This window comes from Ochotona princeps, chromosome 9 (assembly GCF_030435755.1).
Source record: "Ochotona princeps isolate mOchPri1 chromosome 9, mOchPri1.hap1, whole genome shotgun sequence".
Taxonomy (NCBI): Eukaryota; Metazoa; Chordata; class Mammalia; order Lagomorpha; family Ochotonidae; genus Ochotona; species Ochotona princeps.
Window position 1 is genome coordinate 6,577,462 of NC_080840.1, and position 26,009 is coordinate 6,603,470.

General features: G+C 56.2%; 1 protein-coding gene across 1 annotated transcript in view; it reads left to right on the forward strand.

Moving 5' to 3' along the window:
- Nucleotides 1–3,317: 3,317 nt before the first annotated feature.
- NDRG1 (N-myc downstream regulated 1) overlaps nt 3,318–26,009 on the forward strand; it is a 40,445-nt gene continuing 17,753 nt past the window's right edge. Inside the window, exons 1-4 of the mRNA XM_058668457.1 lie at nt 3,318–3,454; nt 13,488–13,568; nt 14,216–14,251; nt 24,044–24,149. Of these exons, the coding sequence (XP_058524440.1) occupies nt 13,506–13,568; nt 14,216–14,251; nt 24,044–24,149 (205 nt within the window). The 5' untranslated portion in view covers nt 3,318–3,454; nt 13,488–13,505. The remainder of the gene's footprint in view (nt 3,455–13,487; nt 13,569–14,215; nt 14,252–24,043; nt 24,150–26,009) is intronic.

Below are 26,009 nucleotides of genomic sequence, written 5' to 3' on the forward strand. Positions count from 1 at the left end.
GGGTATGCCTCTGCAGCAGCTGGAGTGGGACACAGAGCTGGGACTCAAACCCGGTCTTTCAGACATGGAGTATGGATGCCCTGGGCCTCTAGGAGAGTACCAGGGCATTCCTAACTTCTAAGGGTCCCTTCTCCTAACACAGCTGGCAGAGGGAGCGGGGCACAGCCTAGGAGACAAGGCAGTTCCCATGTGACATGCCCACCTGAAATCAGTTAAATGTTCTGCTCCATGTCTCAGTAATAATGAGAGTGTGATAAGTCATGTGTTGGCTGTTAAAGTGACCTAAGCCACTTCCAAACTCACCATTCATCATCAACACGGATCATGGAGACACACCTGACTTTAAGGAGGGACGGGCAGGCAGGAAGAAAAGGGATGCGGGTGGTGAACTGCCGTGGTGCACTTCCAGACAGATGGATTACAGCAGTGTCGCGGGCTGGAAGGTGCGGGAGGGCCATGCCCAGGGCCTTCACAAGTGGTGCCATCACAAGAGTGGAGGGCAGTTGTGGTTCCTTGCCACACAGGAAGCAGACAATGAACTTGCTCCTGCTGGCAGCAGGAGCCTTATGAAATGTGATGAGGCAGGACATGTGTTCAAGATGGTCACCTGGGGTGCAGCGTGCCACGGACCATGATCTCTGCTCCAGGCACCATCCTCAGCACATTCCAGGCATCCTAGTTGGCACAGCATTCCCGGGGAGCCTGCCGGCCACCTCGGGCATGTGGATGGATGGTGCTAGGGCACAGCAGACGGGAGATGCAAATGATTCCCAGGATGCTGAGAGGTTGGCTTCTGGCGAGGGAACAAAGGCTGTTGATTCTCCCAACATGTTTTGTGGCGCTATGGGACCTGTTCCAAAAGGAACCGGAAGAGGTGATGAGGAAGTGGGCTGCATGTCGCAGAGTGGAAGGGTTTGGAGAAGTACGGGGAGAAAGGAGAGGGATGGGACCAGGGCTGGGGATCCAGAAAGGACTGGCTGTCGGAGGGTCATTGAGGGAATGAGACATGCTAGAGAGAGGGGAAAGCCGGAGACAGCCCAGCACTGGAGCAGGGGAGAGTCTGGCTTTTCAGGGGCACTTTCTCATCTCAACAGGAGGACACAGACTAGGGGAACACAGCAGTAGACTCCTGGAGGGCTAAGGGGCAGGAGGCCCTGCTGGCTTCTCTCATTTCCTGCTTGCATAGAAGGGATATTAACCTGACCGAGGTACCCGAGGTCCCAAGTAGCAAAGTCGGGCTGAAGGCTGGGAGTCCCAGCGACCTCGTCGGGCCCTCCCAACCCCACATACCCACAGAATCTAAGCAGACAGCGTTGCAGATGGATGATGTATATGGGCGTTTTAATTAGAATGTTCTAGAATAAACTTGAAGGCATTGATAAATAGAAATTTCCAGCGGATATGAGACCAGAAAATCCAGTCTGCCCCTGTGATGGATTGGCAGACCGTGCAGTCACTCAGCAAATCTAATTCTGCTACTGCCCATCGGGGAGTCATCATTTCAACAGCTCGCTGTGGTTGCAGCCGCGTTCAGCTCCAAGGGCCTTGGCTGTGGAGCTGCAGGTGGCTCTCTGTTCCTGGGGATGGGGGTGACCCCTCCACGCAGGCAGCATCCCCATCCTGCTTGCCAGGTGGCGATGTTGGTGTTTTTCCTACCCTGCGGTCACCTGAGCTAAACTCCTGATATTCGGTGGAAAACAACGTTGGCTGATATGGGGGCAGAGAGACTGAAGGCGGGAGCTCGGGAAGGACTGGATAGTTTATAGGGCACAGTCCCTACAGAGGATTTGCGGTGGCTTCAGAAGCAGAAACCTCATAGCCACAGATGAGGTGCTCCCTGCCTCATCGTGCCACCCCACCGCCCTCATCTGATGCCGGGTCAACGAGACGAGTGTGAGCCTCCAAACTCCTGTCCACAGTCCAGTGTCTTCCTCGCTCAACAGCTGTGTTCACGTGTTGAAGGGACGAGCAGCTCAGGAACATGGAAGGACCAGGGCAACTGAGGACACCCTTGCCGATGCTGGTGTGGTGGTCCGGGTTGGCCTTAAAAACGAATGCCACCTGCCACACTCTGGGGTGAGTGCTCCTTCACTATTCTCATTCTCCTTTGCTCCTCCATCCCCTCACTTTTCAACTCTAATGGTCTTCCCGAAGTTTGGGTGGGCTTCCTAAGCACAAAACCCACTTCCTACTGCTCAAGGGCCTGGCAGTTCATGGAGCAGCTCTGCGGGTCCAGGTCCCATGCTTGGAGGCAAGCTGGTGCTGATGCAGGAAACGGGCCCACAATTCAGGTAGGGCCACCTGAGCTTTCTCCTGTGGCCTGGCCCTGGGCTCAGTGGCAGACTTCACAGCAGCGTTTCTCAGCAAGGCTACCTGTTAGGAACCACTGGGGAGTTTTAAGGAAAACTCCAAGCACTCTTCTGCTGTGCCCTCATCTGGGCTGGGCCCAGGCTCTGGCATCCACCTTTCAAAAGAAAAAAACAAGGCTTCTCTAGGGTGGAGAACGGCTGCTGTTCTTGGCCAAATGAACACGCAGGCAATAGTCACCCAGAGAAGCACGGGGTTGGAAAGGGGGCAGGGACGCTCCCTTTGGCCAGCCTTGTGGGGCAGGGAGGGGCCGCCCGGCAGTGGGAAAGTGAGGGTAAGGAAGAAGGCAAGGCGCCGGCTCTGGGGCGGGGGTGGACGAGACCGAGACGGAAGAGATTACACGACGGGGAGGGAGGATTCAGTTGGGGAGGGTTGCGGCTGCACCAGAGAGCACTCCACGCTAATCATAGGGAGCAGGTCTGGCGGAAGCGCTGGAGGCTGCGGCTCGGAGAATGAGGCTAAATGGAGCTCAGCAGCCCAGGGTTGAGGGAGGTAGGGCGAGCCGCCCGGAGGGACGCCGGAGTGTGGCGCCGCGAGGTTCTTTGGACAGGAAACAGCCAGGCAAAGACGGGGGCCCGCAGAAACACAGCAGGCGCACGTGCACAAGCGTGAGCGCACACACGCACACATCAGCACGTAAACGCTCCCCCTCCACCGCCACACGCACCCAAGCCCCAAACCACGGGGACGTGGGAGGCCAAGCCACTGCCGAAGTGCGGTCCGGAGGTCTCTTTACACGCCGCGCTCCTTCCTACCAAGGCTTGCGCAACAGGCGGCGGCGGGTCCGGCGGGAGCCCGCCGTGCGCTGCCCCTGCGCGGCCCTGCGCGCCCGAGAGGAGGGAGCGGGAAGGGGTGTGTCCCAGCGGCTCTAGACCCGGGAGGCCAGGGCGGGGCTCGGCGCGGGGGCGGGACCGCGCCGCCTATAAAGCTGCCCTCCGCCCGGACATAAACAAACCGCGCCTGGCAGTCCGCTTGCACCCCCGGGTGCACGCCCATCATCGCTGCGCTCCTCAGTCGCTGCATCTTCTCCGCTCCGCTCCCACTGGGCGCCTGAGCACCGCTCTTTTCCTTTCTCCCTCTGCCATAGGTAAGCCCGACGCTCTCCTCCTACCCGGACACCACAAGGAAAAGGCAGGGGTCGCCCGCGGGGTGCTGTGTGGACGCCGCGAGCGGACCGCCCTTTGTGGTTCAATGGGTTCCAGGAGCCAGCTCCCGGGATTTTGGGTGGGGACGCCGGCGCCGCTGGAATAGGTTTCGATTGGGGGTTGATGGGGTGGGGAATCATCACATTTCACTTTCCCTGTAGCTAGGGCAGTGGGGGATCTGCGGGTCGGGAAGGATGCGGAGTCTACCGGGAACACCTGGGTCGTGTTTCGTGGCGTGGTTTCACGGTCGCAGCTGCAGGCGCTGGCCCGGATGCGCCCTGGAATCCCAAGAGGAACCGCGGGGAGAGGAAAAGGGAGCCGAAGTCCACCGAGGGAGAGGTCGCGCGCAGGGGCTAGATAGGGCGGAGAGGAACGCGCGGGTGTGTCCGATCCCCCAGCCGGGCCCCAATGGGTGTGGATGCGAGGGGCAGCTGCCGACGCAGCCCCGAGGCCAGGTCGACTGTGTGTGTGTGTTGGGGAGGGCCTGGGGTGTGTCACAGCGCGTGCAGTGCGCGCGGGAGTCAATGTCCGCGGACGCCGCCGAGCAGCGTGCGCCCCCCGGAGGTGGAGGTAGCTCCAGTGGTTGGCGCTGTGTTGTGCGGCGCAGGGGCGGGGGGTTGGGGGTGGCCAGGGCGACAGGGGTCTCAGGGACCCTGGTGGCGGGATCCTGGCTGCTGGAACCAAGAGTGGCTTCATTTTTGCCTCCGCCCAACCGCCCCCGCTTTCCTTTCCTCCTGGTCTCTGGGCCGGGCCTTCGCTGCTGGCACTGGGAGAGAACAGCTGGAGTTGGTAGGGTATTCCCCTGGAGGAGCGCCGCGTTTTTTCGGTTCAGCCTCCAGGAGGAGCCTGGGGCAGGGCAGAGTTTCGCGCTGCGGTTTCAGGGTACAGGTGCAGTCAGCACCTTTGGCCTGCCTGGAGCTGAACTGGGCTTCAGTGGGATCACTGCCCCACCCCACCACCCACCTTTGCCCTCCGCCCCTGTGGAGCCCTCCCAGCCCTAGAGCAGCATCCCTAGGCAGCTGGAAGTGGAAGGTGTTCTGCAACAGGTACGTGGCTGGGGAGGCCCCTTCCTCACAGATGTCCCAGGCACCTCCGTAAGGTTTGGCTAAGCTACTGGGGGAAGGCAAAGCTTGGGAGATAAGCCAGTGGCCATGGCAGAAGAATTTGGACCACCATGGAATGCCCCTTAGCTAGCTAACCTCTCATGTTATCCACATACACCCCGTGCTTGCTGGGAAAATGGCAGTTCCAAAGCAGAGGTCCCTGCTGGGCTCCCCACCCCCACCCCTCATGTGGCACTGAAGGAAGCCAGGGACTGGAAGGCAGGCCTCAGCACCCCTGCAAGGGGCTGCCACTGGCTGGTCGGGGAGAGGTACAGGTGGAAGTGCTCGGTGCAGAAGTGGTGGTCCGTGCTGTGGCTGGTGGGGTGCGTGTCTGGGAGTGCTGGGGCAGGGAGAGGTTGCTCTTGAGTGGTAGCAAATCTCCGAAGGAGTGGTGCTCAGGTGCTCGGGTGTCAGGGGCTCCCCTGCCCTGGGTGGAATCTCTTGGTCATGAGGGCCCTTGTCCCCCCACTACAGTGTAAGCTGTGCAGGGGTGAGAGGGGGCTGAGCCTCACGTGCCCTGTAACTTGTTACCTGCCCCAGGGCCTGGCACACAGAGGCAGCTCAGATTGGCATGGGGTGACTGAATACCTCTTTGCCACCTGTCACCTGCTTTCGCCTGAGATCCAGCAGGTAGAGTCCCAAGGAGGGTTAGGTTAGGGGTTGGCTTTTCAGGGAGCCTGGGGCGAGCCTGGGGGGAGCCTGGGGGGACTGCCCTCCCTGCGACTCAGTCTGCTTGAGGCCACCAGCACATCCAGGCTTGGCAACCTCGGGTGGGAACTCAGGTCTGGGCTCAGGGAGGGATGAGCGAGACTGGGTCTGGATTTCACTCTCTGGATCCCCTTGCAGAAGTCTCAGGCAGTACAAGGGGCTTCCACGCCCATTTTGGTCTGTCTGGGAGGAGGCGTAAGAGAACTTGTCCTCACTGAGTTTCTTATTGTAAGGCAACTTTTGAGGCAGAGCAGACAGAAGGTGAGTATGTTTTTTTAAGTTTAAATCAGGCGTTTAGAGATGAGCTAAGTCAGGCCGGTGAGGAGGAGATCCGAGCTGTCCGTCCCTGGTAGGTGGTGTGGGTTTCACTGGTTTGGGCTGCCTCCTCCCCGTGATGGTTGCCAGGACTGACACAGAGCTGCAGCGTTTGGTCCCTTGTCCCACCCCCTCACCCCCTGCGCAGTGTGCATTGAAACTGCTGGCCCTAGCTTGCCCTAGCTTGGACCAGAAAGAAAGCTGCCATTGTGTTTTCCTGATGTTTTCTTCCTGGAGACTCAACTCTAGAGAATCCTGTCCAAGACTTGACTCCAAGGTCCTGGGCCTGGGAAGTGGGCAATGTGATGACTCAGCAGCTGAGGGCCGGCAGGGGGCAGGGCTGACTCAGCAGGGAAGTGGTCGGGCTGCTCCCTGGGAACTGGAAGGCAGGCCAGGAGGGCCAGACCCGTTCGTTGTCTCTGGGGGTCACCTGCTGCCTCCTCATCCTATTGGGTCCTTGTAAGAATTCTGCCTGGACCCTCTGTGTTCCATTGAGTGGATGAAGAAAGCTGAGGCCTGCAGAGTTTAAGGACTTGCCTGTAGCCATAGGGATGCAAATTAGGGAGCCAAGCTTGGAACCCAGAAAGCGAGGGGGGCTGCAAGTGCTCTCCCAGGAAACTCGGGCTTGGACAAAGAGGGCAGAGCCCTGTGCCTCTGTTTCCACTTCTGTGCAATGAGAGTGACGGGACCATCTCATCAGGTGTTCAGGCAGGAGGCTGTGTCACAAAGTTGTAGAAAATGGAATTGAAAGGAAACTTTTCTTTTTTTTTTTTTTTGGTGTCTGATGCTTCCATCTGAAACCATAGGGAATCCCAAAGAATTCCCACACTATTCATGTTATGAAAAACCATGCCTGGATTTTGAAAATTTTTTGCATTTAAAGATTTTTTTTTCTTTTTTTATTTGAAAGAGTGAGAGAGAGTGAGAGAGTGAGAGAGAGAGACCCTCTGTCCGCTGGATTGCTTCTCAGGTGACCGCAGTGGCCAGTGCTGGGTGTGGCCCGAGCAAGATGCCAGGAGCTCATCCCATGTGGCTGGCAGGGATTCAGACACTTGGGCCACCTTGCCGGCTTTTCCCAGGCCGTCAGCAGGAAGCTGGGTCCGAGGGGAGCAGGCATGGACATGGACCATTGTGTATGGGGTGCTAACATTGTAGGTGGCAGCTGTTAGGGCTGGCTCCTGTTAACCGAGTGAACCCATGTGAGCAAGAATAGGGCTCTGTGTGTGGGACATGCCATGGGGTGTTTGTTTTTCCATTACCCACAAAACTGTCCTTAGGGCTTCTTTTTGATCCTCAGAGTTTGGGGCCTTCGCAGCCCTGGGAAAGTGCCTGCCTGCAAGTGCTAGACCCTGCACGTGGTGTCTGAGATTGTTCCAGAAAGCTAAGTGTGTGGACCAAGCTTACCCTGAAGGCAGCTGAGCTCAAGCCCTCTCCTTTGGACTGACTGGGGAGAGGGGACAGGAGGTGGCTGTGTCTGCTTCGCTTTGGTGGCTGCTGGGATCTGCGCTCCCCTGGCTAGCGTACCTGCCGACTCAGTGCCTCAGCTCATCCAGGCATTCTTCCTACTTTTCAGGAGAAACAGGTGAGGCCAGGGCTGGGGACACAGCTGATCAGTGTGTGCCAAACCTGGCCTTCTCTGAACTCCAGCATTGCTCTGTAAGAGCCCTGCAGGTCCCATCAGAGCGAGCTGAATGTTCCTGGTTCACATTCATGTCCTGAGGCCTTCCTGGCCACCTGCAGCCTGCTTATCTGGCTTGTTGGGGGGAGGGGCTCTGCAGAGGGGGTGGGGACACTGAAGCCCCGGGGTGGGGAGGCAGAGCCAAAGTGCTGTCTGGGTGGAGTGGATTGAAGCTGCCCAGACTGGGCCCACTGCAGAGCGTAGAAACAACTTGGAAAACGAGGGCCACAGACAGGAAGTGAGGTCTCCAGTTTTCTTTCATCTGACTGGATTCTTTGACTTTCCCCGATAACATTTATTTATTTATTTATTAAAATTTAAACAGGTTTATTTATTTTACTTGGAAGTCAGAGTTACAGAGAGGGAAAGACAGAGAAAGATCTTGCATCTGCTGATTCATGCCCCAAATGGTCACAGTGGCCCAGTCTGAGCTGCTACAAAGCAGGGAGCCAGGAGCCCAAGGCACTGAGTCATCCGCTATTGCTTTCCCAGGCACATTCGCAGGGGAGCAGGATCGGAAATGGAGCAGCCAGAACTGGAAGCCCTGCCCACAAGGGAGCGCTGACGCTGCGGGCAGTGGCTTTGTTGACATCTACAGTGGTGGCCCCTCTTAAATCAAACCTACAGGACAGCAGGCCCAGGTTTCCTTGTTGCCTGGGAGGCTGGACTGGGCAGCCCCTGTGATCCTCACCCATCCCTTAGTACCTCCAAGCCTGATTGACACAGCTCCCGTCTGTGTGGCTTGAGCCTATGTTCTCAGACCGTCCTATGTCTCTCAGGCCTGGCCGCAGAGCCTACAACCAGCACCTGCCCCTTGGCTGGTCTTCCTTGCACAGTTGTCCCCACCTTGCCAAGCCCCACTGAGAATCTGCAGGAAGGACTAACCCCTCGAAACGCAGAGGTTGGGATGGTGGGGCATTCCCCACACCTCCCTCTCCCCACACTGACCTCTCTGGGGCCGTGCCCAAGTTGGATGCGCTGCAGACTACACAAGGGCCTTCTCGGGTAGAAAGGCAGCCCTAGCAGAGTGGAGAGAGGTGGGGCTTGCTTCCTGCTTTTCCTTAGTGGTTCCTTTTTTCTCTTTCATCCTGGCATCCAGGCTGCAGGTGAGAATGGGGGAATCCCAAAGGCATTCCCAGCGGGGTGTCTCCCCCACTCCATTCTTGCACTGTTTTGTGATTGGGGTTTCTCTGGGGGCTTTAAGAACCTTCTTGTCAGCCTCCCATCCTTGGTGAATGTGGGGGACTTGCTTATGTTGCCCAAGAGCCCAGTGTTGCGGGCTAGGTCAGTTGCATAAGACAGTGAACCTGCAAATGGCCACTTGCTAGCTCTCCCTAGAACCTTCTTTGCTTTACAAGAGATGGAGCCAACACTAGTGCCTGCAAACCCCTGGTAGACACATCTGCCTGGCCAAGGGAGGCAGTAGCCAGCACGGCAAGGCAGAGGTCTTCAGGGTGGACGCAGCCGTCCTCCTGCTGGTTAGTCTGGACGTGGGACTGCCTGCTAGAAGCTTCTGGGGCTTGCTGTTCTTGGAGGAAGTGGCCATGCCTCATAGCAAGTGCATGTTGATGCTCCCCCCCACCACCATTTTAAAATGGTTTTATAAAGAGCCCAGTGTGCTGGGAAGACACCAGGTTGCATGTGGCTTTGAAACCACATGTTAGACAGGGGGCAGGATTTGGGCTGGCTGCTGGCGATGACAGTCGATGCTTCACTTGACAACCCAGAGAGGCTGCTTGTCTACAGGATGCCCTTTGCTGCCCTCTCTGGGCTGCCCACTTGCCCACGAAGCAGAGAGAACTTCATGTGGTGGCTTAGCAAGTTGTGGGGGCTTCAGACTGCCTACCTGTAAACTGGGCATGGTGGCTACACCCGCCCTCCTGCAGGGAGCTCATAGAGGGGCACACATCATGGCTGCAGCAGGTGCTCCCACCCCAGGCATCACAGTCACATGTGGTCCACCTGCGCCTGGGTGAGGGTGCAGGTTCAGTCTGTGACAGGATGTCGTTGGGTCAGCGAAGACACGTGTCTTCAGCTCTCTGTGCCTCTGCTTTCCCACCTGTTAAATGCTGACTCTGTGGATTGGTGCCTTCCTCCTGGTGTTGCTGTGGGTGTTTGAGGCACTGGCTTGCTCCAAGTCATGTAGTGAGAAAGTGGCAGGACTCCCGTGGTGCCTGGCTTTCTGCCTCAGGAGCCCCTGTCTGAACTGTCCTTGCCTTAGTTTTGCCTGGAATCTCCAAGACGCAGGTGGATGCTGGCTGTCTCCCAAGCTGCTGGACTGGAAGCAGATCTGCCTGGCTGTCAGGCCTTGGTTATTCATTGACTGACTTTGTGAATTCAGAGGAGCCCCTGGCACTGGTGGCACTCAGAAAGCACGTGGCATTCACTCCCTGTCTCCCACACATGCTGTGTTTCAGACACACACTGTGTGCTCACAGGCGGTCTGGGTGGAGCAGCGATTTGGCTGGAGGTGCAGGCCATGGTTCAGCTCCTCTGCTGTTTGCTGGGAGCTGGAGTTGCCATGACCGTCTCTGAGATGAGTGCCTGAGGCTAACCAGGGAGCACTTGCTAGAAATGCAAAACTCACCCTCCCCTCCCCGGCTGCCCTTCCGTCTCTGACCTTGACAGGCCAGGTAGCAGAGGCAGAAGGGGGTATGGGTGGCCACACTGGTGGCGCATCCTGGAGGTATGTTTTCAGGACAGGGTTTTAGTAGAAAATAACACTGCTTGCCTAGAGGGGCTTCTTCAGGAGTGACGTTGACCTTTGACATGTGAGTCTCAGCAGGCTGTTGTCCAAACTAACAGGTTGCCTGGTGGTCAGCCCCGGCTCGTGGTACTGTGTGAGGCCAGGAGCATGGCTTTGCTGGGCATTCTGCACCCTGGGCTTCCAAAGGGCAGTGTGGGAGCCCAGGGTGGAGTTCACACCCAGGGAGAGGCTGGACTGACCTGTTGCACCTGCTGGGATGAGCCAAGGAACCTCTGGGGTGGAGGGTGAGGAGGAGGGAGTGACCCCTAGGTGTGGCACTAGTTGGGAGAGGTCAGGGTGTGATGGGGTGTAGAGGACGTCACATGCCTGGTGGATGGTGTCTTCAGCTGGCTGACCCTTCCAGGACCCCTGTGCCCTTGGATGTGACTGAATCCCAGGCAAGTGCTTTGAGGAGGTTGCTGAATGTGGATCAGTCCACAGCACCCTCAGGCTGCTGTGCAAACTCAAGGCAGCGACAGACCCTGGGGCTCAGCCATTGCAAGGGTGGCAGGGCCTGTGTGTGTGTGTGTAAGAGCTTGTGTGAGAAAGTATGAGTGAACATGATCTACTGTGAGTGTGTGCGAGTTTGTGTGGTAGATGGAAGAGAGTATGAAGCTGTGTGCCGTGAACATGGACATGAGTGGGGCTGGGAGTCTAGATGGAAGAGAGTATGAAGCTGTGTGCCGTGAACATGGACATGAATGGGGCTGGGAGTCTAGGAGTCTCACGGGGAAGTGCCAAGGTCTGCCGTTCTCCACCAGGGCTGACTGTGTCCCCAGGCTACAGGTGGTCTTAGCACTTGGGGTGTGATTGGCAGGGGCCCAGGAAGCTGCTGAGCCCCTGGCTGTGCTCAGAGTAGCCCTACATCCAAGAATTCCCTGGTACCAGAGTCAGTGGTGCACGGTGGAGTTAGAGGGGCTGTCCTGAGACAGTGACCCTGGGCACCAGTGGGTGCATGCCCTGTGGTACCTGGGACCATCCTGCAGCCTGCAGCGTTGGGTGAGCTCATGAGCAGGTGCCTGCCTGGTCACTGAGGCTGTAGGCCAGGAGAGGGCAGTCTTGGGTACCTGGTCGGTTGGGAGGATGGTGGCCTAGACCTGGCAGACCCTCTGGCTGTCCGTCGTTTCGTTAACTTGCAGGTTCCCTTAATGGAAAGAAGCCATGCCTCTGCTTTATTGAGTTCCAGAACCTGTACTGGATGGTTCTTAGTGTGGACCAGCGTAGCTGAGCTGAGGCATGAGTGACATTTGGGGTCCCCGGGATCTTTGTGCCAGGGCTGTGCCTTGCACAGTAGGAAGTTTGGCAGCATTTCTAGCCTCTGTTCACTGCAGGCAAGTAGCAATTCCCTCTGCTGTGACCCTCAGGTATGTGGTCAGATGTCTTAGGCAGACAGAATCACCCCCAGGGAGGCAAGCACTGTGGCAGCTTGGGTCTTCATTGACTTTGCGTCTGGGCTTCCCTAAGACTCTGAGGCTAGGTGGGGCTTTGTCTAGCTCCAAAAAGGCAGATTTGCAAGTACCTGATATTTCTAGAAGATTCCATCATTTTTCAGCTTACTGCCTTCTTGGGCTAGGAAGCCAAGAAGCAGGAATGGGGCAGAAAGGTGTGACACAAAGACTTCTCAGCAGGTACATGTATAAGACGCCAGGATGGCTGGACTTGGTCTCCTTTCTGTTCAGAAAGAGGGGGCAGCCTTAGAGGCTGACCGTGTGCTCTGACAAACACTGGAGAACTGGCCAGACTAGCCTGAGCTGCAGCGTGCAGTCTTCAGAAATGTGGAATGGATTTGAACGCATTGCTTACTTGTGGTTGAGTGATGGCTCCAAGGGCAGTCTATACAATATGGCCATAAAACTACCTGGTTCCACAGTGCCATGATCACATGGTGGCCTGCCTGGTGTGATGGTAGCAGCTAGAGTGAGACAAGGACCGAAGGGAGGGGGAGTGCACAGGTGTGGTGGAGCAGGCTGCCAGGACCTGGCAGGGCAGGGCAGGAGCCAACCTTCCTTCCTGAGCCCAGCATGCAGATAGGCCTCTGTGGAATCTGCAGTCCTCTCTTGGCATGAGGCCCTGGACAGCTCCCTGGGCCTGTGGGGGTGAGGTGTCCCACGGGTCCCGGTCTCGGGACCACAAACGCGCTGAACTAGCAAAGCTCACAGACCCTGGCCTTTCAAACCCCTGCCTCCGAGCTGGCAGCTGCCCAGGAATGCTGACCAACATAAAACTGACTTTGTTTGTGGAATGTGTCGGAGCACAGGCTCCAGAGGTCTCATAAAGGCAGCCTTATGGACTGCTTATCTGCTGGGAGAGCTCTTGCCAGGCTCTGAGCCGAGCATCCAGTGGGGAGCAGGACCCACCCACAGGGTGCCATAGCCACATGCTGACCTCTGACTCTCAGAGTCCCTGGGCTGGGAACAAGCCCTCCTCTTGGCCATGGCCTCCTTGGAAGGAATCTGGAAGGGGCCAATTAAGGGCTCTAGCCATACTGTTTCTCACAGTTTGTTAGTTCAGAGGCCTTTATCTGTGCACTGGCTGAGTGGCCTGGGCCTTTTCCTCTGTTTCCTCTTCCTCTTCCTCCAACTCTTCCTCCAGGGCTCTTGTGTTGCTCCCTGTACAACTTTGGCTTTTAGGGGGAGGGAGCTCTCCAGGCATTGATTCAAGAGGGAGTCATTGTCACCAGCTCCAGAATGCATAGAAAGCTCCTGGGAGAGTGACTTGGGGAGGGTCCTACACCCCAAGCCTGGCCCTCCAGGGACAGGGTGATGGCCACAGTCCGTGCCCACCCAACCTTCATTTTCTGGTTCTTCTGCACCTGCCCAGCTTAGAGCCAAGGAAGGACCTCTTCCGCATGAAGTGTGATGTGTGGCCAAGGTCTGTCCTTCCAGAGCCTCACTCAGTGCTCAGGGCCTATGGCCCTTGGCTTCAGGTGCTCCCTGGCTGGTCCTCTTCATCTCAATGGGCAGCTTGGGTCCTGCACAGAGATGGCTATGGAGTATAAGTGTGTGTGTGTGTGTGTGTGTGTGTGTGTGTGTGCGCACGCATGTGTGTGTTAAATGGGTGTCCTACACAGGGTGAGTGCCCCTGTGCCCCTGGTTCTGCTTTGGATGTCAGCCTGAGACTGCATGACTTCGGCCTTGGTGATTTGGGTCACCAGGGCCATTGTGCATGTGGCTGGTGGGCTTGGATTTGATGTGTAGGATCCGTTGCGTTGGAAAGGTAGTTGAGTCTGTGAACTGGCTGCCCACAGGAAGACTAGCACGGGGCAGTGGGCACAAGGGTCTTCCTGTAGACCATGGTGTGGGTGCAGGGTGGCAAAGCGGAGGCCTGCTTTTCTGCCAGTCTCACACCCTGGGCTTGAATTTGCTTCCTGCAAGAGGTGTCTGCTGAACGTGCTGACTTCTGGGCTTCTGTCTGCTCCCACTCAGGTGACAGCAGAGACAACCATGTCCCGGGAGCTGCAGGATGTGGATCTGGCCGAGGTGAAGCCTTTGGTGGAGAAAACAGAGGTGAGTGCTCACGGCCCTGGCCTCCCCTGCACCTGTGTGCACACATCATCACACACACAGGCACACTCCAATCACACATCATGTACACATGTGTATGACGCAACCACATATGTATATGCACCAACACACAGGTCCCAAACACTACAAGAGGCACCGCTTTGTGTCCTGCGTGACCATTAGGTGCTGTGACTCCTGCCTCCCTCTCGGGGCTCCTCTGTTGGTGTCCTGCTGCTGTGGCCCCTAACTTGCAGGGACAGAGCCAGAGATGCCCTGAGCGCCCCCATAGCTGACATTGTGTGGCTGTGGAGTTAGAGCGTTCACCACTCCTGTCTGCTCTGTGTTCTCAGAGCCCTTCCCAGCGAGGGGCCAGGGCACAGTTCGTGTTCTTTTTCCAGCAGCCTAGTGTTTTCACCATATTTGTTTGGCCCATGCCAGTGCATGGACACTCGTCACCAAAGCTGTCACCTGGGATAGTCATCCATGTGCCTGTTTTCCGGCCAGGCTGCTCTTCCCGAGTGTGTGAGCAATTAGGGATACTCCATGAAAAGGGTGGGGGCAGGGAGTAAGCGATAGGCCCGTGGGTTCCTGGGTTATTTCTGCACCTGTGAAAGCTGATGGAACCTACCCCGTGTGTCCTCTCTCCTCAGACCATCAGCGGCCTTCTGCGTGAGTTCGACGTGCAGGCAAGTAGAGCCCATGACTTCTCGCCCCTCCCCCAACCCCTCCTTCCTTTTGTTGATTTGGGGTAGAGTGCTGTGCCTGTGGTGAGGGGATGGGGCAGGGCAGAGCCGGTCCAGCAGGCTGCCTGTACCCAGGTGCTCTTCCAAACTGTTTGATGTCCTGGCCAAAGAAGTGGGAACCAGTCACTTCTTGTGACGGAGTCTCAACCCCTGAGTGGCCACATAGAGCTGGGCAGAACTGTGAGTGTGGGCAGGGGAGAGGCAGGGGGAGCAGTGAGAAGCTGGACTGGCTAAGGGTGCCACTCTGATGGGAGAGGGCCAAAGCAGAGGCTTGATGGTGTTCTGGACTCCCCTGGGAAAGTGAAAGCAGCCTTCGTGTGGTTTGCTGGCCAGAGCTCCAGGTGTGCCCAGAGCGGGGACAAGTTCTGGGTGGGACGGGATGGTGGGCTGGGCAGGTGGTGTGAACTATGGGAGCTGCAGGTCCTGGACTCGAGCTCTCCAGGTCCAAGACCAGGCTCAATGCTACCCTGAGCCCTTGGGCAGAAGCACAGGAGGGAGAGCTTGGGGGCCACCGCAGGAAGGCTGCTCACCCTGGTGTCCCCTGAATCTCAGCTGTCTGGTGCTGGGGGCCTACCCTGCCTGGGGCCATTCCCTGCAACCTCAGCTCAGGTGTTCTGCCCATATCTCCCTCCCAAACCATTCTCTCTGGATGCTGGGCATCCTGCCTGCTCTTTGGGAGTTCCAGGAGGCCAAGCCCCAGAGCTCTGAATGGGGCTGCACTGTGTCTGTGGTTTCTGTCCGGCCATCTGGTCTACCCTAAGGACATCCCTTCCTGCTGCACAGTGGGGACTTGCTGTCAACTAGCCAGGAGGCTGCCAGGCATGCACTGTAGAAGACAATCCATCTTATCCTGGTGGTGCCTGGTGGTAGGGGACAAGCCATCTTATCCTGGCGGAGCCACGCCAGCATCTGTGGCCCAGAAGTTCAGCAAGCCCGACCCCTGGCTGCACAGTCAAATGGAGCCCTATGGCACAGTTGTCAGGAAGGTGTGGAACCCAGGCGTCATTCCCACTCCACGGCTCGGTGGTGAAGGGCAGCTGAGCCTAGAGCTGTGTCTTCTCCCAGGATTGTGTCATCAAACAGCCATCCTCTCTGTGTGTGTGTGTGTGTGTGTGTGTGTGTGTGTGTGTGTTTAGTGTCTTGGCTGCTCAAGCCCCGTGCACCTGTAGTTGGTGACTTTGGACCAGGGCTGGCATTTCCTGTTTTTTTTAATGAAGAATTTTAAACTGCTCAGACCATGGGCCTGCCCAAGACTGCAGTGGCACATCAGTACCCCTGACCATGTCATGCCATCTGCTGAGTCTTCATGCTCAACTTGGATTGGGTTTTTGGTGGGGACACACCCAGGGCTATAGCTGAAGTCATCTTCTCCTGGCTCCCCGTAGGCAGGTCTCCTTTCCTCCCCACCCAGCAGTAGCAGTGCCACCAAGAGTGCCCACAGCTCAAAAGGCAGGCCTCAGCCTGCAGGGGTGCATGGTGGAGGTGCCCCTTGCAGCCTGAGGACAGAGTCCAGAGCAGCTTCCTGCTGCCCCTGGTCCTGGGGAGAGAGGAAAGGTACTGCAGCAGGGGTTCTGAGGTTTCCCTGGAGTCCTTGAGTCCAGAGTTGTCAGGGGACACAAACAGTCCACCTGCATGTGGGAAGAGAGGTCATTGCAGTGGGTAGGAGTGGGGGCTGCCTGAGGAGAAGGAGCTGGCTATTGAGTACTGCCATCCGCCCATGCCTGGCCATGACTGCCCATGGACTGTGCACCTGCTGGGCCAGTGAAGGGTGCAGAGAGCCTGGAGTTGTCATTTTACTGGCTGCATCCTGCATGTGGAGCACAGCTCTCGGTCTTTCAGGAGCGCATGTTCTCAACATGGTCTCCAGTTTCCTCACTGTTGTTTAAGAGGAAGACAGCATTGGGAAGTGACATCCCTGAGGCCACCCTGCAGTGACTTGGGGAGGTGGCTCTAGGACCTGGTCTTCCCCTTTCCAAGCTGAAAGCTGCGTGCACAGACCTCGATGTTGTGAGTGAAGCAGTGAGGGCTTCTGGCTTCACCCATCACAACGCTTGGTGGTCCCGTGTCATCAGGGCTCAGATGGTGCAACAGACCAGTGAGTGGGTGTCTCCCCAGCTCTGCCTGATGGGGAAGGGAGCCTGTGGTCTTGCTGTGCTGCTCAAGGGCTGGAGTCCTTTCTGCTTGCCTTCCTTAGGCCTGCTGTCCTCCCCATCTCTGGGAGGCACAGGGAGGTGGGGCCTTCTGCAGGTGCCCAGGCTTATCCTGTGCAGTCCTCCCTGATGCAGCTGGGGAACTGAGGGAGAGAGAGAGAAGTCCTTCCTCCAAGGCTACATTGGGATTCTGCCTTCTGGGATCCCCGCCAATGTCATCCACCCTCAAGGGGGCTGGAAGACAGATCCTCTGGCAGAGAGGGGCAGATGCAGTGGTCAAATGAACAGCCCTGCTAATTCCGTTAGTTCTTGCTGCTGGAATTCTCCATTCCTGGGTCAAGGGTACTTGCAAGAGGCAGGGAGAGTACCCTGCAAGCCACAGGGTGCCATTTCTTCATAGGTGCGTTCCACCTGTCTTGGGCTTCATCTGTGAGACAGCCAGGGGCACCAGCCCTAGTGAGCAGCAGTCGGAGAGGATGGCCCTGACCCCCACATCATGCCTCTGTCCGCCATTCCCACTGTCTGTGATGGTTTGTGGTAAAAACTCATGCAACAGAACAGTCACCAACAGGATACCACTCAAGGCAAACATTTATTCTTGTCTTTGTTTGTTTAATTGTAACTTATCCAAGAAAAGATTTATTGACTTACTGGAAAGGTAGGGTGAAAGAGAAAGGGAAGGAGAAAGAGAGAAATTGTCTGCTGGCTCACTCCCCTGCTGGCCGCAGCAGCCAAGGCTGAACCGGCCCAAGCCGGAGCCAAACTCCCCGCAGGGTGGGAGGGCCCCACACACCCAGCTCCTCTTCTGCTGCCTTCTCAGGTGCATTAGCAGGATGAGCAGAGCATCTGGGGCCAGTACTCCAATACAGAATGCCAGTGTTGCAAGCAGTGGCTTAACTCATTGTGCCGCAATGTGGACACTTGCAGTTGGCCACCGCAACCGCGTGTATGTGTGCAGCCCAACAGCATTGGTACATTCCCCTTTGTGCCAGGCGGCTGTTACTGCTGTCCATCTGCACAACCACTGACTCTTGCAAAACCAAACCCCAGTGCCTGGGAGACCACTTCCTGTTCCTTTCCACCCTGTGTGAGTGCATTCACCTAGGCTGTGTCCTCTGGGCAGTGGCTGTGCCACTTGGCTTTCTCAAGGGTCACCTGTGTTGTGTCCCGGCATAGTTTTCCAAGGTTGAGTCTTTTGTTGTGGGTTGACTCCCTGCCTTGCTCGTCTGTTTGTGAATGAACAATCGGTGGCTCCCAGTTGTGGCTATTGTGAATCAAGCCCCTGTGACTCTAAGCCTCTTAGAGACTGCATTCCGTTCTTTGAGCATAACTGGGAGTGAGATGGCTAGATTGGAAAGTCTTGAAATCTTGCTTGTTGGTTTTGGGAAGCCAAGAAAGCAATCCAGTGCCTGGAAAGATAAACTCCTGCCTTTTGTGTCCTGCCTGGTCACTTGCAAAATTCTTTTTTAATGTATTTTGTATCCTACAATGTGAGCAGCCAATAGAGTAGGCTCACTGGGAAGGTGAGGGTCAGATGGGTTTCCACCATCAAGTACAGACCTATTTTGAGCCTCTGGGGCTGACAATGAGTTGCTTTATTGTGTGTGTCCAAAGGCAGAGAGCGGGGAGAGAGAGAGATTTCCATTTGTTGGCTCACTGCCCAAATGCTCGCAGCAGCCAGGGCTGAGCAGGGCTGAGCAAGCCTGAGCTAGGAGCGCAGGGACCGGGCTCTCCATACGCATCTCCTCCTGCGTGCAGATACTCCCTTCCTTGGTGCAGCAGTCGGCGGGAGAAGCTGCCTGGCGGGTCTCCCTGGCTGCTGACGGCCAGAGCACATGGCGGCACAGCCTTCTCTGTTCCTGGTGCGTGTCTCTGTACTGTAGTCTGGTTGATTTGGCCTGGGTGATGCCCCCAGGCAAATGGTGGGCTCTCTGCTTGGGAGATTCTGCCAGCTGCTCCCAGGACCTTGCACCAATCCCCTTTCTGGGTAGATTCTGAAGGCCACAGAGTGGGGTCTGGGTGGGCTGTCGGAAAGACCCGCTGCAGGAACGGTGTGGCTTCCTCCGCCTGCTGAGAAGGTGCTGGCTTCCAGTTCTAGGTGGTGAGGCTTGCAAATCGGAGGAGTGACATGGATGGGAGTATTTGGAGCTCCAGTGTATTTTCTTTAGCTAGAATTTGAGTCTCAGACAACAGGTGTTGGCAGAGAGGCCTCTGAGCTGGCTAAAACTTTACCCCTTTTGCTGCAAGCACCACTGGGTGCCCACCACTGTTCTGGGGCGTGCAGTCCTCCTTCGGGAGTGAGGGACCGCACTGGAGATGTTTGGTACTTACCAAAGGGCACTGGCTGTACAGTCGTAAGTAGAGGTCCAGCACTTTGGAGGGAAGCCTTGGTACTGCGGGCTTTGGGGGATACATGACCCAGCAGAGGGCTAGGGTTTGCCTGGCATCATGAGACAAAAAGGATGGATGGGCAGCCTCAATCCATATGAGAGAGGGCCGGGCCACAAGTGGTCCCTGGCCTGCAGGCCGGGCAGCTCCCTGTGGCCCCGGCTCGTCTTTCCTGTCTCATTCCTGCCTTCTGTGTCTTGGCTTTTCAGATGGTCTGCACAGGTTTGGTTTCCATGGGAATTCATGTTTGCAAGCTTGCTGGGGTGCGCTGGGAAGCACTGATGCTACCCAGCAGGGTCCCCAGGGTGGCAGTCTCTTGTGTCCCAGCACCCCTCCTGCATTGTTGAGCCAACTCCAGGAGTGGAGGGGGCCTGTGTGTGTGTTTAAGGGGCTCCTCTGTTTTCCGTTTTCCAGTAAACAGATCAGCTTTTGCGGGTGGGGGTGGCAGTGGATGCACGTGGTGAATTTTTTTTTTTAAGATTTATTTATTTTTGTTGGAAAGGCAGATATACAGAGAGGAGGAGAAACAGAGTGGAAGATTTTCTGTCAGATGATTCACTCCCCAAGCGGCCACAACGGCTGGAACTGTGCTAACCGAAACCAGGGGCTCGTAGCCTCTTCCAGGTCTCCCACGCTAGTACAGGGTCCCAAGGCTTTGGGCTGTCCTCGACTGCTTTCCCAGGTCACAAGCAGGGAGCTGGATGGGAAGCGGGGCCACCAGGATTAGAACCAGTACCCATATGGGATCCCGGCGCGTGCAAAGTTGAGAACTTTAGCCTTCCTGCAGGGCCCACATGGTGACCTGTCACTCATTTTCTTGCTTCTACGCGGTTGCTTCGTGGTCCTGTTCCCTGCAGGAAGGTGGACAGAACTGAGGAGGCCTGGAGGTCCTTCCCTAACCCTGTCCCACCCTCGCCCTCCTGCCGTCCCGCTTTCCAGTGGGACTTACTTAGAGCAGCCCCAGTGACAGATGGTGGGAGGGCTCATCTGGATCAGCAAGGCTTTGGGAGACAGATGCCAGGCCTGGCCTGGGCACTCCTCTGGAGGTTCCCTGGGGGCACCCCTCCCCCACCCTAATTGGTAGAAGAGAGGATGCCTGGCGCTCACTCCTGCCTCTCTTCAGTCTGTCTGAACCAGGCTCTGGTTTACCTAGCACAGATGCCTGTCTCCTGGTGTGCAGAAGGCATGCGGTAGGCAGAAGTGCATGCAGATCCAGGGCTGTTTGCACCTTTGGCTGCTTGCAGGACCTCCCTGGGCCTAGTGGTGCAACCTGTAAGATGGGCATTTCGCTGTTGGCCCCTAGGAGTGTTGTCAGGCTGGGGTGGGTCCTGGAGGGTGGCCGCTCTCCCTCTCACTTGTCTTCAGGGGGCCTTGGATCGCTGATCCTTGGACAAATTGGGCAGATGATAGCAAGGAGGGGCAGTCAGATACACGCGGGCAACACCACTTCCGGTGTGCGTCCCTGGGGACCCGTGTGTGAGCTGCACAGAAAGCTTTCCTTCAGCCTGGTTCCTGTAGCGCCTGGCACCATCCAGGGCAGGAAGCTTACAGACCGCAGGTGGGCTTTGGGGCTCTCCAGATCCAAGATGGGGTCACCAAATCCAAATCCAAGATGGCTTCACACTCCCAGCATGTGCCTGGAGCACTCCCAGCCTCTGCTGCTCAGGGCAGGACCTGGAGTGGGGTACACGGCCAAGGGGATTGTGGCTGGAGACCCTTCTACACCTTGGGAAAGCTACTTTCTAGGTCTTTCCATAAGTGGGAGGAAAAGCCAGAGAGCCTGGGTGCTTGTCTCTTGCGGCCTCATGGGGTCTTCTGCTGTTGTTGCACTTGTTCTGGTCAGAGAGAGGCCCCTGGATGAGGCCCCAGGACAGAACAAGCAAGAGGACACACAGCCTTGAAGCTCTGGGCTCCTTGTGCCCTTTCAGGGCTCATGGGTATGCGGGGCAGGTGACTGGGTGATTCGCCCTGCGGGGACAGCACGTGCCTGTGAGACTGAAGGAAACAATGGCATTTCTTGTGAGTGCTTTCATTTGCCTCATTCAGTCTGAAACAGGCCTGCTGGTTTTGGCCAATGGGAAGAGGAGGTGAGAGAGCACCAAGGCTGGTTAAAACCCTGTGGTAGTTGTAAGTGGGCATGCGTGTGCAGGTGCAGGGCTTAGGGCACAGGAAGACCAGGACACCTGCTTTGCTGGCTTTGTCCCCTCCTCCCTTTGTGGGCTGGCATGCCAGAACTCTGGAGTTGAGAGTTCATGTGGTAGGATCTGGACCCCTTCCAGGGCTCAGTAGATAAAGATTCTAACATGCCTTCTGCCACTACAGGTTGGTAGCCATGGAAAAAGGGCTCTCAATTTCCCCACCTGTGTAATGGAGTTGGCAGGCTTCTCTGTGACTCTGGGAGCTTAGGCACCCTAGCCAGCCCCTGGGCACAATAAGTGCTGGCCTCTAGTGCTCTGTGGGGCTGTGTCCTGGGCACGCGGAGGTGAGCTTGTCGAGTAGCTCCCAGCCAGCTCGAAGGCACTGTGAGCTGGGTGCTGGGGGTGAGCTCCACACCCACCAACACACTCAGCAAGGGGTGTACTTTCCCACGAGGTCCTGTCTGGTGTCACCAGGAGAGTCCCAGGGTCTTCATCCAAAAGGCACCGAGCACCTGCTGTGTGCAGGTGACTGTGCCAGTTAGCAAGTCCCAGGTAGCCATTTGTTCTTGGACCGTCCCCACATCAAAGCAGAGCAGTTCTAAAGCCTCAAAGAGATGTGTCAGAAGCTGTTAGCTCTCCCCACTCCAGGGCTGCCAGAAGCATGCTCCTTGCCGCAGGACCAGGCATTCCCTGTTTGCCACACTGGCCAGGCCCCCAGCAGGTGGCTTCTACTCTTTCCCATCCCAGAGGCAGGAATTTGGAGGCTAATTCACAGTGGCTGGCCCCTGTGCACAGACAAGGGGACCAGGGCACGCTGCCTGGTTTAGCCTATTTTTAGAAGGAGCCATGTGGGTGGGCGGAGAAGACAATGAAGAATGGGGGCCCTACAGTGGCTTATTGTTCCTCTGGAGGTTTCAGGGCCTGGCAGGGCCCAGCAGATGATCTGTGGCCCCCACCAGGGGTGGTGCTGGGGGCTGGCCATGGCTCCCGCGTCTGGATTTTTCCAGGGCTTCGTGTCAGGGAAGCGTTGGGTCATGAGGGGCAGAAAGACAGGGACACAGGGCTGGACTGTTTGAGTGTTCCTCTCCTTCATGTAGAACTTGGGAGGCAGGACTCTGCTCTTCTTTCTGAATCCTTGCTCCGTTGGGTACCATGGCCCTGGGGATGTTAGTCCTCCTCCGTGCCCCCTCCCCTCAGCCCTTTTGATGGGATGGTTCTTTGACCTTGCTTTCTTCCAAAGAACTCCAGGGTCCTACAACTCCTGGGGTCCTCCCCACTACCCCTGCTAGGTATGGGTTCCTGTCCACTTATCTCCCCGGGCACCCAGGTGAGTGGCACATAGTAGGTACTGAATCAGTGAGCGGCACATGACAGTGGAGTGGCTGAAGTTGCACAAAGGAGGAAGTGAATCAGAGATGGACCTGTGTAGATGGCTGGGAGCCTGTGGTGGCAGCTGAGGTTGCATCTGCTAAGTCCTGAGGGTGACCACAGGTGAGGATACACTGAGGGTGACCATCTTGGGGATCCCCTTCTGCCATTCATGGCCTGTGTGACCCCGCTGCTGCTCTTACCTTCTTGCCACTGATAAGCATGTGTAAACCCAACAAGGCTCTTGTGAGGGATGCGGGCCATAGAGATGGCTCAGGGCCACCCCATGCACTGGGGCTGCCAGTCCTGGGCCAGAGGAAGTAGATGTGACTGAGGTGAAGCTGCTCCTCTCAGATGCAGATCACTGCAGTGAGATGAGTGAATCGGGTCCTTGGAAACTTCTGGTGACTGCAGCTGGAGCCTGGTTCAGGAGTGGGTTGAGGTTCTTGGCAGGTGACTCTCCTTTGGAGATGGAAGGAAGAGCCAGGAATGGGTGGGGGACTAGCGGAGTGAGCAAGTCTGTGGACACAGGCTGGATAATTATTTTTGGGCTGGAAAGGGGCTCCCTGGCCTTCTGAGAACTGGGGGCAGGTAAGGGATGGGTGTGGTGTGATGTCATTTAGGAATCTTTCGGTCAACTCAGAAGAGCTAGTGTGTAATCGACACTTGTTCCTGCAAGCAAAAGTCTCAGGTGGTAGGCTCTGGCTTCCTCTCTGTTTTCCATCTCTAAACTGATGGGATTGTCCAGTACCCTGTATCTTTCATTCCTGCTCTGCTCCTCTCCCCTCCACCTCATCTACTTTCCATCTCGGTGAATTTGTCTGCCCTGGACTGGTGTATAAATAGAATCATCCCATGTGGGGTCTTCTGTCATAGTGTCAGTTTCGCTGTGTTGTGTATAGCATGTATGAAACCATCCAGCCTTTATTACATGTCACTACACCTGTGTGTATATAGCCTACATTCAGTTTATCCATCTTCAGTTGACGAATGCTTGAGCTGTTGGCATTGGCTGCTGTGATTAACATCACTTGCCTCTGGGTGACAATAGGGTTTGCTGCAGCTCCAACCCTTCCAGCTTTGCTAGATCTGGGTCCAACCCACTTCACCAGTAGCTGGTTTGCCTGACTCAGCTGGTGGTCTTGCAAAGCTGAAACGTGGAATGTGTGAGTTGGCTTTGGCATGGGAAAGGTGGGGAGGTGGGGAGATGGGGTAAATGTCAGGAGACCTCCAGTAGGGCAAGAGGTGGGTGGCTTTCCCAAAGAAAATGAAAGACTGTTCTTGGAGATAGGGAGTGGACTCTGAGCAGTCTAACCCATCGAATGCCCATCTTGGGTGTGATCACCTGTGGCCACATGCTGAGACATGCATGTGCAGGAGACCTCTGTTTCTCGGATGGTGGAGATGCAGTGGCGTGGGGGAAGGGCTGTGGTGACTGGCTTCTCCCAGAATTTGGTGCCGTTGACGGCATCATTTGACCTGGGGTTCGTCCCTCTGCACCGTCAGACTCAACCCCTGCCCTTTCCCTTTCCTCTCTTGGTCTGGGAGTGGCTCCTGGTCACTGACCTCTACCAGTGCTAAGCTCCCGAGCTCTGGTTGCTGGATGACAGGTGCACTCCAGGCTTCCTCCGGCGCTGGGCATGGACACCCCTTGGCCCATGTAACAGGCCCTGTGTCTGCTGTCCCCTCAGGAGCAGGACATCGAGACTCTGCACGGCTCCCTCCATGTTACTCTATGTGGAACACCCAAGGGCAACCGACCTGTCATCCTCACGTACCATGACATCGGCATGAACCGTAAGTTCCCAGGAGCCATGGCTCACCTCCTGAAAGGGGCCATCTTGGAAGGGCGGAGTGATGGCTAAAGTGGGAAACCCACTGTCTCCACTCTAGGGACTTTGGGGAGCAGTTCTGGGAAAAGCTTTTGCCACAGCCCTGAAAGGCCTAAAATGTACTGTGAAAGGCTTCTACAGCATGGGGCTGCTGTGAGCCCAGGGAGCCCTCTGCCATCTGACTGGTTCCGGAGGCAAGTTAGTGCGACAGTGGTGCTTAGTGTTCTCCTAAGAGTGCGATAGCCATCAGCCTAATCATTTGGAGACCTTTCCATCACTCCACAGGGAAACTGTGTCCCCTGTATCTGTGACCCAGTCTCCCATCCTCACCAGCCACTGGTGACGGACCACTCGCCTGCTTTCCATCTCTATGAACGTGCCTACTCTAGTGTGTTGTATAAATGGAATCACACAGCCTGGGGCCTTCTGCGTTGCTTTCACGGGTCCCTCCTGTTGCATGTAGTATGTGCCCTGACTGCACATAACTGCAGCTGCGTGCAGATAGCCCACGTCCATTTGAGAAAGCCAGTTTTTTGGCTCTTGTGAGTACTGCTGCTGTGTGTGTGTGGCTGGAGAGTTCTAAAGGTTTCTGAGAAACCAGGTGGGGATGGTGCCTCCTGCCACTCAGATGGAAGACCTCTGGCCTGGCTCATCCCTGGCTGTGCTTGGCATTTGGGGAGTAATAGAAGATCGTTCTGTCTTTGTTGCTCAGCCTTTCTTTCAAATTAGAATAATTTTTTAAAAGAAGATACACAGAATGGAGATGGATTTTTTCCTGCAGAAGGCACTTTTAGACCTTCTTGTTCAGTTACATTGGAAAAGTGCAGTATTGAGTGTTCCGTGCTTGGGTAGGTTTTGACTATTACATTGTTTGATTTGTATTTTTCCCTATAGCTGATAAATTCCAGTTAATTCTTGAGGCTGTAGATGTCTTTCTTCATCCTCATTTCAATTTAGCTCACATTTCCCTCCTCCATCCCCCTTGTGTCTGTGACGTGCTGGTCCCAGGCCAAGTGCTTTGACAAGCATGGTATGCCTGTATACTGGGCTCTGGTGAGCATGGTATTGCCTGCACCCGTGTTACACACATTGTCTGCAGGCTGGTTGCCATGGACGAGACACTGCAACCGAAGGCCCCACACTCTGGGGTCTGCTCATTCCTGGTCCTGGAATGATTTAATGGATGCTCTGTGAAACACATCCTGCTTATGGTTTTGCCACCCGGCCCCTTCCTGCATGTGGCTCTGCCATTTCCTTGGGCTTTAGAGCCTTCTGCTGGTGTCTCTGCTTCCAGGAGATGGGAGAGAAACTACTGGGTGGGTGATGGGAAAAATGGTGAGCATTCCTTGCTGTTGGCCAGAATCTGGTCACGATTGACTGATTGCAGTGGAGTCCAGAAAATGAAGTCCAGCCAGGTGCCCAGGGCGAGAGGAGACATGACTTGGTGGCACTTTGGCCCTCAGTGATTGGCAGACTCCAAGGCCACATAGGAAGGGAAGAGTCCATGCTTTACGGCCCGCCTCTAACTTGTTAGAAAATGAACGTGCACTGGCCAGTGGCCCAGACATGAGCATCTAGAAGACTTAGAGACGAAGAGGTTATCAGCCAAGAAACCCAGCGTGTGCTAGGGCCATGGGACCAGACTGGGAGTCCTTCTCAGCACCAGCCACAATTTCTGAGATGCCTCTCCTGACACCTGCATAGCGTTGGAGTTCACTGATCACCCAGCCTTGGTCCTGAGAGCCACCCTTGCCTTTGTCACCAGTAGAAAGTGGAACTGGGGTCTGCACAGGGTGGGAGCCAAAGCACCACATGGGTACTCTTT